The 13,523-nt window shown below is 46.6% G+C and overlaps 1 protein-coding gene across 4 annotated transcripts in view; it reads right to left on the bottom strand.

Annotated features, from left to right (window-relative positions):
- The window catches only part of PAX7 (paired box 7), a 99,647-nt gene that overhangs the window by 29,420 nt on the left and 56,704 nt on the right, over nt 1-13,523 (bottom strand). For all 4 annotated transcript variants that reach the window (XM_086625530.1, XM_086625532.1, XM_086625531.1 and 1 more), the window contains exons 6-7: nt 7,457-7,622; nt 6,687-6,886 (exon numbers count right to left, since the gene is read on the bottom strand). In XM_086625530.1, coding sequence (XP_086481656.1) covers nt 6,687-6,886; nt 7,457-7,622 — 366 coding nt within the window. The remainder of the gene's footprint in view (nt 1-6,686; nt 6,887-7,456; nt 7,623-13,523) is intronic.

The raw sequence follows: 13,523 nt of genomic DNA, 5'->3' as shown, positions 1-13,523 counted from the left end.
CTCACAGGAATGAACACAATCGGTGCCACCCAGAGCATTAGAGTGAGGGTTAAGTTAATAAGATGCTGCCACTTGTTTCTAATCAGTTTTTAATAGGACCTGAGCATCCAAATTAATTGAGGAAACTCATGAAACCTCAAGACGGACAGAAAGCATCTTGGCCCCTCAAATATGAATTTCCCCCTTCTCACCCTACTCCTTCGCTCGCAGAGAGTCATTAGGAATCAGGCAAATAAAAACGTATCTATTTTCACACGAGAAAAATGTTCCATTCTCCCTTTTTCATGTTGCTGGGAGCAGAGGCGTCTAATTGACAAGAGCAGATGGGCTTTGTTTGGTTAAATAAAAAAAAAAAAAAAAAAAGAAAGAAAGAAACTTTAGTGGAAAAAACTACCAGCTTTCCTGGGACACATAGGTTAAAAGTTGAGAGATGGAGCTGCATTTGACACCGAGCAAGGGAAAACGCCAACGCAGTCTCAGCAGAGCCAGTTTCTCCCAGAGAGAAACCTGGAGCTCCCATGCCCATCTTTTCCATCCCCTTGGCAAAAAAAAAGACACAGGTTTTAGCACACGTTCACCTCCTCCTTCAAAAATTCTCCGTGGAATCTCCCACAAGGTTGTGGGGAGGTTGAAGACCCTCTGGGAAAGAAGGAGGGTGCGAGGAATAATTACGACTCAGAAAAGGGACAGCAGGCACTTTCTGAAGGGCAGATACTTTGTTGGAAGGAATCACGGTCCTCGAGAGAGATGGGGCTGCAGGGGGAACGCAGAGGAGGCAGCATGGGGGGAACGGAGCAGAGACCAGATGGAAAAAACCAGGAGTGGAAAAGGAAGATAGGAGAGAGGGGAAGAAGAGATGGAAAAGGGAGGTAGAGGAACCCAAGAGGCAAGGTTAAAGAAAAACCCTCGTGTGGGGTGGCACCCAAGAGCGTCAGAGGTTAAAGAATATTAGAAGAACATGTTCCTACACTAAGATAAGCCGGAGAAATGAATTCTTATCCGTCCAAAACCAACCCTTTAAAATTCGAGCGAGAGAAGGGTCTCCTTTCAGGGAAACGGGGAATCCTTAATGCTTCCTCCCTCAGCAACTGTAATGCCAGGATGTTCCCAATCTGCTTTGAGGGATGGAAAGATTAAGAATAATAAAAAAATTGCAATAAAATATGTGTGAACGAGGGGGTAATTGTGGACAAATGCAGCATTCAAATTCATTTTTCAGCTCTTTTACACACCATTTCAATCTTATTTTCTGCTTGTTAATGAGATCTTGTTGGTTGGGGTGGGCACGGCTGCCCAGTATCGCTTGGGTAATTGCACATAATTTTCTCTCTACTAGTGATTTGCATCAGATTTTTTTTTTTCTAATTCTTTGCTATTTAAACCCCCTCCTCCCTTCCCCCCTCCCCCCCCAAATCTCACCCTCTCCTCCCCCTCTTACTTCCCCTCCCCTTCTCCTGGCCCAGCAAGACTCATTTTGAATGCTTATTATAGGCACAGTGTCTCCAACAAAAAAAAAAGAAAAAAAAAAGAAAAAAAAAAGGAACCAGACAGAAGGGATCCGTGTCACTGAAGGAAAGAGCACTGTCTCGCTGGAGCCAGACACCACGATGCCTGCTCCCCTCTCGCCAGCTAACATTGCCTCCTTCCCTATTGCCAGGTTTCCCCCAAAAAAAGAAAAGGGCACAGCTGGTTCTTCTCATGGTTCTGCCAGGATCAGTGTGCTCCTGACAGGGATTCAGATCATCTCTAATCCCACCCCAGTGAGGCTGAGGAAAATGTTACCGTGAACGATGGAAGAGTCTGGAGCCCTGGGATGATGTCAGGAAAAACAAAACCACGCTGCTGTTGTGCAGACTAAGAAGGTCTCTGAGTGCAGAGTGTAAATTTGTGGGCAGAGCCTGACCTGTGGCCTCAAGCATCCCTCCAGGAACACTATCAAGATATGGTGATAAACCAGAAATTGTAAAATCTGACTCCAGTCTTCAGATACTGCCAGTACACTGGGAATTCATTTGCTCATGGAGCAAAAAAGCCACTGAAAGCCCTGAGAAAATTAAAGCAACAAATACGAGATGGCAAACAAGTTTCTCTTGGCTCTTCATATTTCTGGAATTGTCTTAATCTCTGGGTGATCCTGTGGGTTTGTTAAAAGATTCAAAAGTCTCAGAAACAACATGTTATGAAAGTATAGGAAGCACTTGACTCTTAACTATACCTTGATACACTCTCCAGCTAGGCGGGGGCCATCTGCAACAAACCAAGGATCTTTTGCTTTAGAATAACCCCTTGCAGGACCCCAAGGTGCTACAAGAACAGTCAGACACGTCTAAGATACAGGCCTGGATCTAAAAGGGCAGTAAAAATTTTAGGAGGCGAAGCAGTTGACAAAATCCTCCTAAAAAACATGGAGACATTTTAAAAGGCAGAAGAGATGTGCTGGAGATGAAAGCAGCCCAGAATACAACATGACTCTACTTTTCTGCTGTTTGAAGAGCACCCAGGGAATTTCCCATCGTCACAAATGCCAAAGGTGCCGTCAAACGTGGCCCTCGCTTTTCTCTGTGTGTTGACTTGTCATGTACTGATAAATTCACTTAATTTCCTCCCACCTCAGCCTGCACTGAGCATACATCTTCTCTTGAAGGACCGTCAGACAGATGCTGATCAGGATGTAACTCTGAGTTGACCATTATATTGAGCTATTTGTCACAAGCCTTACCCCGCCACAGCGAGGGGCAATACTCATGTAGCTCAGGTCTGAACTTCCAAACAGATGGATGCAAAGTTTGTTCTGGCTAAAGATGTCATGGTGCCTGGCCTTGTCCTAGTTGAGGCTGATAGGTATTCTCAAATAAATGCGAAATGATTCCTCTGTGGGATGAAAATGAGTTGGAAATATTTACAATGTGTTTACGAAATCCCACCCACCCACGCACACACTTGCTTTACAACCCACTCTTGTGAGAAATGATGAGACAGAAGCTCCAGGGCCAGAAATCACACTCTGTGACTGCTACCTCTGGTTACTCACACTTCATGTTTAACTTTGCTTCGGGTCTCTATCTCTTTGCTAAGTTTTGGCACAGCCATTAACGCCAGCCCGGAGGCAGTTGCGAGCCACTGAGTCAGCCCAGCTGAATCTGAGACAGCTGCTACTAACTCACACCACCTTTGGGGAGCGACAGGGACCTCGCTGCGTGTTCCTGCTCCCCAGTACTGAGCTACTTTCTGATAATCCGTGACTGCTGCAGCCACCCAGCGCATCCTGACAGATGCAAGGTGACTCATCTGGCTGCAGCTGGCCAGCCTGTGAAGTTCACTTTCTCAAAGAGGCAACGCTCAGAGCAAGATCTCTCTCCTACAAAGGCCGTCCCAGCACGAAACCATCACAAATCACTGCTCGGGTTAGCCTGAGGTCTCTCCCTAAGGTCTAGGAAGGAGTGTGACATGAGAGTTTTTTCATGTGGGACTATCCTTCGCACAACCAAGTGGATGTTCTTGTATGAAGTGTCATAAAACACATCATCATGGGATGAAGTAGCTGAAGACAAAAACTCCCAGTTGACCTCTCACTCCTCAGCAGTCTCAGGTTTGGAATAGAGGCCTCTAAACTGGGGGAAACCACATGGGAAATGCTTTGGGGATCCAGTGGCAGAGCTGGACAGGCACAAGGCTTTGTGTGCCACAGGCTGGAAACCAAGCAAGAAACCTGGTCATTTCCCACGTGAAGCCTGGGGAACTTCCAGCAGCGTCTGCTCTTTCTGCAAAGAGGGGGAGGACTAAAGTGCGTGTGTGCGTGGGGGGACCAAGCCCGCAGAGGCCAAACGTAATCCCCTTTTCTCTGTTGTGAGAATGGAAATGCCATGCTTCTCCTCTAGAATTTCAGCTGCCAGCACCGAGCCAGTCTGGTGGATTCTGGCCGGGACACTCAATCCCGGGGTAACTGGATAGCATGCCGAGCGGCAGCAAATGCTGGGAGCTCTCGGCCAGGCTGGCCCCCACCTCCTTGTCTAAACTGCAAAGAAATCTCCCTCCTGCTGCTGCTAAGGGATGAAACCAGAGAACTGTCTGTTTGCAGCTCAGACAAATTGCCATCAGCTTAAGTTCCCAGTTTTCCTGAACTCCCTCCTTCCTTGCAGTTGATATTTACCCCTGCAGAGAGCAACCAGATACTAGAGAAAGCTGGACAAGTGGATGAGAGAGTTGAGGTGCGACGAGTTTTACCTGTAATGCCACGGAATACCTGAATTATGCACAAATAAGTCAGGCAGAGCATCCTATATTGAGACTTCACAAAACCTTTACCCACCCCGCTATGTAAAAGAGGACATTTCTATGAGTTCCCATTTATGCTTTTAGGAGTATTTCTTGCATCCTTCCACTAGGAACAGCAGAGGGCTTAGAAAGACAGGAAGGGAGCAAGATAAGTAAATATAAAGCAGTCATAGAATAACCTGGGTTAGCCTTTCTATGCACAAAAGAAATAGAAGAATTTATATGCTGATAGCTTGGCCCTCACATGATTAAAAGCGTTAGGAAAATGGGAATCTCCCCTTCTTGGGGGTGCAAAGCTCTCCTTTCTTCAGGACTGCCAGATAATGTATCCTCTCTATCCCATACAAAGGGCTTATTGGCTCAGGACTCTATCTTCCCCTAGCCTGAGCCTGGGGGCAGGGTAATTTGGGATAGGGATAAGCACAGAAAAAGCGTTGGTTTGGTCATTTCAATGAGCCTCTGATTTAGTGAGCGAGACTACTAAGTAGATGAAGAAGCTACAGAAATGGAAATTGCATGATGGACTTGTATACGTCTGGAGCTTATCACGTGGATCTCATCCTTAACTTATTCTCTGGTGCTAAATTGCACTTGTGATAATCTGAATTAATCACGTGCCCTGGACCATCTAACCTGCAGTCTGCCTTTGAATTCCATACTGTGTGCTCATCTCCCAAGCCCAGTGCTGTTAGAAATCCCTTGTCAGAAAGATGTCTCCCTATTTCCCCCACAAATTACACTGTTTGAGGCAATATTCAGCCTCATGCCAGTCACACTTCTACATTTTCCATCTCATGACCATTCAAAGGTAGAAGTGGGATTTTTATACCATATCAGAGAAGCTGCAAAATTTCCCTCTTTCCATTGACACTCAATGTTTGTTTTCACACTCGAGAGATCACAGGCTATTGGACCTTAAAATCTCTATACCTCTCTGATGTCCCCATTCATTTGACTCCTCTCCAAACAGTTGTAGCCTTTTTATTTCAGATGCCTACCTAATTTCTCCCTGTAGTTTCAAATTATTTTGCACTTCCTATCTTAAATAGTGTTACTGGCCACTCTGAAACATCTGCTGTAGTGCACTTCATATGTCCCCATACTTCACAAGTGACTGAAAGCAAAAGCAAAACATATTTGGTACCCCTCCAGGATGGCAAGCACCACATGAATACAAGTCCTCACTGTTAATTTTCAACATCCTACAATATGTGCCTTGTTCCACTTAAAAGCAAACGTGCATTTGGAAAACAGATTCCATCAAGTAAACCAAAGAGAAGGTTAAAGGCTCTATCTAGTGAGGTGACAGAAAATGAGAATTCTTATCCCAGGATAGTGATCAAGCGGGCTGTATTCTCAGGTGGCATTCATCCTGGCATCTCCACTGGCCTCAGTGGAGCTCACCAGCTGAGAACAGGAGCCTGCTCCCACTGCACACCCATGGCACAAGCTCTGCTCTCTCTAGACCCACTGACGATGGAGGCTTTAACCTCTCTGCACTGCTGAGGCTCGCTTCCCTGTTGCGTGCAGCACTGAAAAGCCACGCACGCAACTGGCAGCTGTCTCATCAAACCTGGAATGGGTCCCTTTGGAAGGGAGCTGGGCTGAGGCTTGGACCACAGATCCCAGAGTCAGGTCATGGGTGCTCTATTCTGAGCTCAGGCAGGGATTTTAAAATCAAGGGTGTGTTACATGGGGAGGCCATGGCTGTTGCCTGCTGAACTTAGAACACACACGCTCCATCCTTTTACACAAACAGATGCATGTGAAGTGTATCTTTTCTCCTTCAAAGCTTACCTACATCTCTTATTCTGACCTTGTGGAAAGCATTAGCAGAATTGTTTACATGACAATTAGTTTCTCAAAACTAAATCCCAGATCTCCAGCCCTGTGTTTTGAGAAAGCTCAGATCCATGGCGCTTTCATAAGTAAAGGCTTTCCACGTTCCAGCCAGGCTTGGACAGGCTGGCTTCAGCTAATCTCTAAATCAGTCACCCACAAATCATGGACTAATCAAAAAGCAACTAAAAAAGTCAAGCGTGCTGTCATTAGGCTAGAATCCACGACGGAAGGGTTCACACCTGCACTGCAATTTTTTGGAGGGCTGAGAAGATGAACACTGATGCTCTAGGTCCTGGTGTCTGTGATTACAGTGTGCTAACCTGAACACGGGAACTAACAGGATACAAATGCTCTGGCAGTACAGTGCTGAGCTCAGGATAGAGATACTGCTGATAAACAAATGAACTAATTGCTTTAACTAGGCTGCCTCCAAGAACTCGTGACAATAACAATAACTGCCTTGTTAACCAAAATGCACTGTGATAGCCTGAAGCTCACCCTGCTCTCAGAGGATCTGGACCAGCCAAATACTCTCAGCCAAAGAAAGTGAATGGAAGAGGGTCACATACCTGCGGAGAGAGGCCGTTGCTAACAGGGTTCATGTGGTTGGCAGGAGCTGCAGCGTTCATGAAACTGTCCGAGTAGCTGGAGAAGCTGTGCCGGGCCCCATAGGCAGAGCCGGTGTCGGCAGCGGCGGCTGCGGCAAGCCCTCCCTGGTGCATGGTGGACGGCGGCAGGGGCTGGGGTCTGTGTACGGTGCTTCCCCCGTCTGCGGAGAGAGCGTTCAGAGGTAAACAGCCGTGGGGTGTTACAGCTGGGACCATGCAAACCATGGGCTGATGGTTTGGCTATCCTGGTCTCAGCTTCTGGGTCTCACCATCTCTGTGCTCCATGTGAACACAAGCACATCACAGTCCATGCACGGTACAAAATATGCAAACCTGGGATGAAATATCTGAATTTTCTCTTGGTTTTCCTCCAGACTGAAGCCATAAATTCTTTTGCCAAGGCCAAAGCCACCTGGAATTAGCAGCACTCCTCCCACTGAGCCCCAGGTATGGAGAGATCACCTATATGATACTCACTTTGGACTGATGTGCTCTCCATTTCAAAGCCAAGCAGAAGAGCTATGGTTGTGAGACACATTGACACAAAAGAAAGGATCACGAAAACTGTGGAGTTTCCATTGACTTGAGGAAAAACCTGGCCTCCCCAGCTAAAGAAAAATCACCTATGTGTTACAAAAGCCTTAGTGGGATGTCATGAACCAGAAAGGGAAGGGACAATGGGATGATGTAGGGCAAGAGAAGAGGAGCAGCACAGGCAAATGGGTGCTCACCTTGGGAAATGGTGGTTGTTGGGTAGGTGGAGTCCGGTAGCTGGTACGGGGGAAGAGTCGGCATTCCTGTCGGCGGGAAGCCCCCCGGCAGCAGGTGATTGAAAGCTGCAAGTTGGTTTGCTCCCGCCTGTTTGCGCCATCGCGCTCTTCGGTTGCTGAACCACACCTGATGGGGAGAGGAAGGACCACGTGTGACTCACTCTGAGCTGCTGTCCCATCTCACCCGGGCTGCTGATGGAAACACATCCTGAATAACAGCACTGGCCAAAAATAGGTTCAAGTCGCTGCCTGACACGGATTTTATGAGTATTCGTCTCCGTTCCTCAGTTTCCTTTCTCCCAAATGGCAATACTACTACTGCCCTGTCTCCTGGGTGAAGATACATGCGTTTAAAATTGTGAAAGATACTACCAGGAGCGTGGGAGGGAGCTATCAGCAGTAGGGTGAGACGAAGAGGAATAATTTAGCTTGTGTATTCCGAGAGAGTCCATACCGAATAGATGCATTGCTACCACCTGGCCATTCTGCCTTGTTATCTGACAACTATGTGAATTATGCTGAAGGATTAAGTACCATAATAGCAACACGGCTGCACTGTTAGGAGGGATAAATAGACAGATTAGCATCATGGTTTCTATGTTAGACAAGCTAAATAGATAGAACCAGACCGGAGGGAATACAGGGCTTTCTTAGCTTCTCTGTACTGCAGCAAATCACTGTTGTCTGTATGCTAAGACATGCTCTCCTCGCAAGAGGCACTGCAGCGTGCGCTAGAATTGTACTGCAGCCAATTTAAATCTCTGTGCATTAAAATAAACCCGGTATTAATGCGTGTACAAAGCTGGGCTCGTGTTTCCTACAGCGCTAGTTTACCTGTAAGACTCAAGGGGAGATTTTTTCTAAATGCATTTGTCTGCCCTGATGTGTTTTATCACGGGCAATCTCGCTTCTGCATAGTGGAGGGGGCTTCTCATGCTGTCTCTTGGGCTTGGTTTACTTCATTTAATCAGAGAGGCTCTCAGGCCCGGTCCCTGTTTGGGGTTCAGAAGTATGCGGATAAGCTTTCAAGCCAGATGAGAATGCAGCTGCTGGACTTTGTGAGGCCTAAAGGGCTAGAAAACACGATTAAATTTCACAGCAACAAGAAAAAATGGAGCAAAAATCAAGAGTGTAAAGCATTCGGGGGGAAAAAAAAAAAATCCTCCACCAGTCTTCCAAGCTGCTCAACGTCAGATGAGAAGCTGGGGTTACAAGGGTTTGAGGTGCTGCAGTCCAAACTGTCCCCACATCCTGGGAACCAAAACAAAACTCTCTTTCCTACAAACAGCAGAACCTCAGCCCGATGTGCCTCGCACTTCAGACATGATGCAACTCTCAAAGCAGGTGTCTTTCTCTGGCCTTTAAATTGAGTCCCCCTGCAAACAGTCGCTTGTGAGTTTGTTTTTTTTCTTCCTGGCACCTGCGGGTACGTATAACTCACTCGGCACAACAAGGCAACGCGTTTTCACCGAGAGCTGCTCACTTAGCGGAGCGCTGGCTCTCGGTCCACGTGCACTGCAGTGGTGCTCGCTGCAAAGACAAGCGTACGCTGAGCTTCACGCACCAATTTCTGCAAGGTTCTCCGGATCACAGTCTGTCATCGCTCTTTCTACATGTTGCTCATCTACTAGTGTGCTGTGGAAACAGTTTGATTAAAACCTGCTAACGATAGTTTTGTGTGACCTGCTGATGACAGAATCATAGAATGGTTTGCGTTGGAAAGGACCTCAAAGATCATCTCATTCCAACCCCCCTGCCATGGGCAGGGACACCCTCCACTACACCAGTAGCCCAAAGCCTCATCCAACCTGGCCTTGAACACCTCCAGGGATGGGGCATCTACAACTTCTCTGGGCAACCTGATGATGTTGGCTAGGAAGGATCTAGTCCCTAGCAGTCCTTCACTTCACACTGTTATTTACATCCACGCACAGTGAAAACAAAAAAAGTTCGGTTTTCTTTGGAACAGTGGGTCTAAATTAAGCGTCCTGAAATGTGTACAGTGCTGATGTCAGGTCCTTGGCACCAAACACGTCTTTTTACAGACCTGTTCCTACTGCACTGCACTACTGGCTGAAGCAGCGTAACCTCGTAGCACCTTCCAACAGTGTGACAGAAATAGGTCAGCTCACATCCGATCTGCATTGATCAACAAAGTCCATGCAGGTCAGAACCTCTGTGTCCATTTTTGGCACCAAAAATCGCTAGCAAAATCTAGGACGGAGTTAAGGAGAGAGAAATAAATGATCCTTAAGGTCTGTAGCACTCTACAACTCTTTTATACAGTCCAATTCATGGCACGGTTTCTAGCAGCAGTGAGCAAGACAAATGAATAAATAACTTTTTGTTTGTCCTGGTCGTGCAAAGAGGACGGTCCTGTCCTTTTCTCGTGCATGCATGTCTGAGTGATTCGTTCTTTGAAATAGGGATACGGAACTCGGCTCCTCCTCTCATATCGTTTGCTTCCACTTTCACAATTAAGGACATCAAAACTGGATATTTTTGTAAGCTGAACAAAAGGAGATAAATAAACCTTCTCTCTTCAGAGAAAAAGGCCTAGTCCCAGGCTGGAAGAGCTTCCACTCCAAAAAAAAGATCTCAATGCTAAGGATAGCATATAAAATTCAAATACCTGAAGGGAAAACATAACCAAGGAGCTATGAAGCCAGGAATAGAGGGGGAAAGAAAAATCGAACTCCAAGATTGTAAAAGCCACTGACACTTTCCCGACATTGCAAAGGGTGGGAAAGTTCCTTTTTTATAACCAAGAGCCAGATGCTGGCAAATCCACTCGGGATTAGAAGTTCAGAAGAAACATGTGGAGCAAGGTCGTCTAGTACAGGACGCGTTTCTCCAACAACATCCCCACAAGTACTTGGCTCCCTTGTCATGGTTTGTCAGTTGGCTTGGCTAACACAGGATCAAAACACAACTCTGGAAAGATTTGCATTGTCTTATGTTACATCACGTGGGGTTATCGTTGTCCGTGCACCAACACACACGTTTGCGTCCGTTGTTCAGAATTAAAATTCACGCACGCCTTTACGACTCGTCCCGTCTCGCTTCTCCACATCCAGCGAAGGGTGTGTAGTTCCTTTATTTTTTTAAAGGAGATAAAAAGATACTTTTACAACCAGGTAAAGTCAACCAGAAAGGCCTGTGCACAGGCCACTCTTGGGGCATCTTGCATACTTTGGCCTACAACACTTACGGGCTTGTGAAGAAGGGAAAGCTAATTTTCAAGACAGCTGAATATCACCAGAGAAAGTCATCAATTAATTATGCTACAGGTTCCTTCTGTGACTTCACGAAAGTTATCGCTCTTCTGCTTTGAAGTCAGTGGAAACATTGCTGCATTCAACAAATTTTGGTCCTTACACAACCCACGCTTCAGATCACCACCTCTACATTGGGGATAAACCCCACATTTGAATTTATTTTAGTTTGTTTCAACAATCAGCCATCTGAGATAGACGGTCTCTTTAACTGCCAGTAGGCACCGTACCCAGTGCAGCAAGATCTCAGTCTTGGCTGGAGCATCACAGCAAAACAAATAATAGACGATAATAACAGTAAACACACATGCACCAAACGAGATTCACAACTACATTCTTAAACGTGGTGCCTCCTAACAGAGCCTGGCTGGAGAATCCAGCCACAAATACGTGGAAACCTTCCACAAAGAAATTGATGGGATTTATCTTCCCATGCAGAGGAAGGGACATTTCATGGCCCAAACAGGTTGATTCTGCCCCTTATTTATAACCCACAGAAAAAAAGAAGATACATTTCAGCTAATGACGTTAGCAATTCTTTCCCTTCCCCCGCCTCAAAGGTGGCTCAGGCCTTTATGCTTATAAATCATTTTATTGGTAGTTAAAATATAGAGGCTAGAGCATCTAACTGTAACGCGAGGCGCACTTCAAAGGGAACCTGCTTTCATTTCACAACAGTTAAGGTTTTATCAGCCACTAAAGATTCCCCCTGCCAGAGGATCCTGTTACACCATGTTAAGCCTGGGGTGAAGGCTACGGCTGCTAAAACCAGACTGGTGGGAAGAAGAGGAGGAAAAGGAGGAAGTTTTGAAGCTGCTGGTCTGCCTATGGAGATGTTCTAGAGGCTGAAGGGGCTGGATGGCACAACCAGAGTTTTATGCTGGGGCAAACATAGTCAGCACTTGGGAAAAGGGCTGTGTGAAGAACCCAGCAGCAGAAAAAATGCCATGTCAGAAACCTGTTTTTTCTTAAAAAGACAAGTTCTTTATTATCATTTGTCCGTGCATAGCAAAGACATCCTGTGCTGTGTAAAAGTGCTGCTTTCCAAGAATATGTAAGTGTAACAAGGGCCACTGAAGACAAAAGTTAAAGACATTTGAGATTTTGTCCCTGTGAATCGTCTTCCAAAGAACATATTATGTAGACAGGAGATGCGTTATAGAAACTGCTCAGCTCACGTGAGCAGACAAATACAGGAACACCCTCATGGAAAATAACTTAAAAGAAGATATCCAAGCAGGTTCTTCATGTTCAAGTCATGCCCAGGGTTCAGGTAAGACCAGAGTCCCTCACTGTGCCACGCACACCTTGCTCAGTGAGTGTGCTGCTACAAGGACAGATGCTCACCGCAGAACATCACTCAATCCCTATCTTCACCATCCCCTTCATGGATGGGAGAGGGAGGCAGAGCAAGACTAAGAAACCTCTCCAATTCATCACTGTCTGCCTTGCAGAACCAGCTGATTTCAGAAGCGCCCATCCTCCCAACCAGACTGGGTTTGGGGCAAAGGTTAGCACTGGTTCTTATTTAACCTGAACGCCCGCACCCAACGCTGCCAACGGCCGGCCTGAGGTGTCCCAGCCACTTGTTCTCAACCAGCAGAGAAGGGCTGCAGAGACAGCTGCCTGCCAGGATGGGGCTGGTCTGAATTATCCCCGCAGCCGCTGAGATATGGGTCAGCTCCCACAATTTGTCAGACAAGGAGAGGAAAGGAAGGTCAAAAAGAGCCTCCTGTGGGAAAGAAAGCCTGTTGTGTTCCTGCTCAGCCTAATCAGGACTTGATGTTGGAGAAAGATAGATGGGATAAATGAGCTCATAAATGGAAAAAGGGATGGAAAAGCCAAGCCGTGCCTTTGCTCTCCAGCAGAATGGAAGAGATGCAACATGTGTTTGCTCTCACGGGCCCGAGAGGTTGCAGACACCAGGTGGAAAAGTGTCATGTGGCCATTTATGGCCCAAGCACACCAAAAAAATTCCACCCAAGTCAGACAAGGTCCCTCCCTCCCCAGGTTTCATAGAGGCAACTCTGCCAGATGAAGTCCTCTCCACATTCCCCTTTGAACCAGAGCAGATCCCTGCAGTGCCTTGCCTTGTCCACACTAGTCATAAACGCTGCAAACCCTGGGCTTCCTGGGAGGCTGATGTAGAAGGCTTTTAGAGGGGAACTCTACCAGCAACAGTGATGAGAAACCAGGCAGTTATTGCTCCATCCAAATGTCTTCTTTCAGGTGGTGCTGAGTCAGCCCTCCCAGACTGGAAAGGGTTGAGATGGTACAGGGAGTTGGGATCCTGTTAAATCCACACAACAGTTTAGTGATGGTTACGCTTCCTCTGCCAGGTGCTGAGGAGTGCGAAAAACAGACATCACAGACGTACAAGCACCATTGAGGCTATTCAGATAATTCTTTACAGAAGAAGGAAAAAAAGCCCATGAGAGTGGACGGATTTTAGGCACGTAGATTTTTATCTGCACGTGTAGGGATACGGCTGTGTCTCGTGACGCTGCGGTTCCGTGCCTGAAACACTGAGCCTCTGCCACTCGTGGGTGATGTGGTTAAGATAAATATTACACAAGGTCAGTGGAGCAGAACAAATGACTCTTCACAAATGAGATTATCCAATGAATTCAGCCTATATTTCTCCTGGCACATCCCAGTTCCTGAAGGTGTGAGCTATTTATAATAATCTGCTGAAGAATTTGAACGGTTTGTGGTACGTGGATATTTTTTGCACACACCCCTCCTTTTTTTAA

The sequence above is a fragment of the Tauraco erythrolophus genome, chromosome 23 (genome assembly GCF_009769465.1).
Source record: "Tauraco erythrolophus isolate bTauEry1 chromosome 23, bTauEry1.pri, whole genome shotgun sequence".
Taxonomy (NCBI): domain Eukaryota; kingdom Metazoa; phylum Chordata; class Aves; order Musophagiformes; family Musophagidae; genus Tauraco; species Tauraco erythrolophus.
This window is presented reverse-complemented; position numbering and strand designations above follow the sequence as displayed.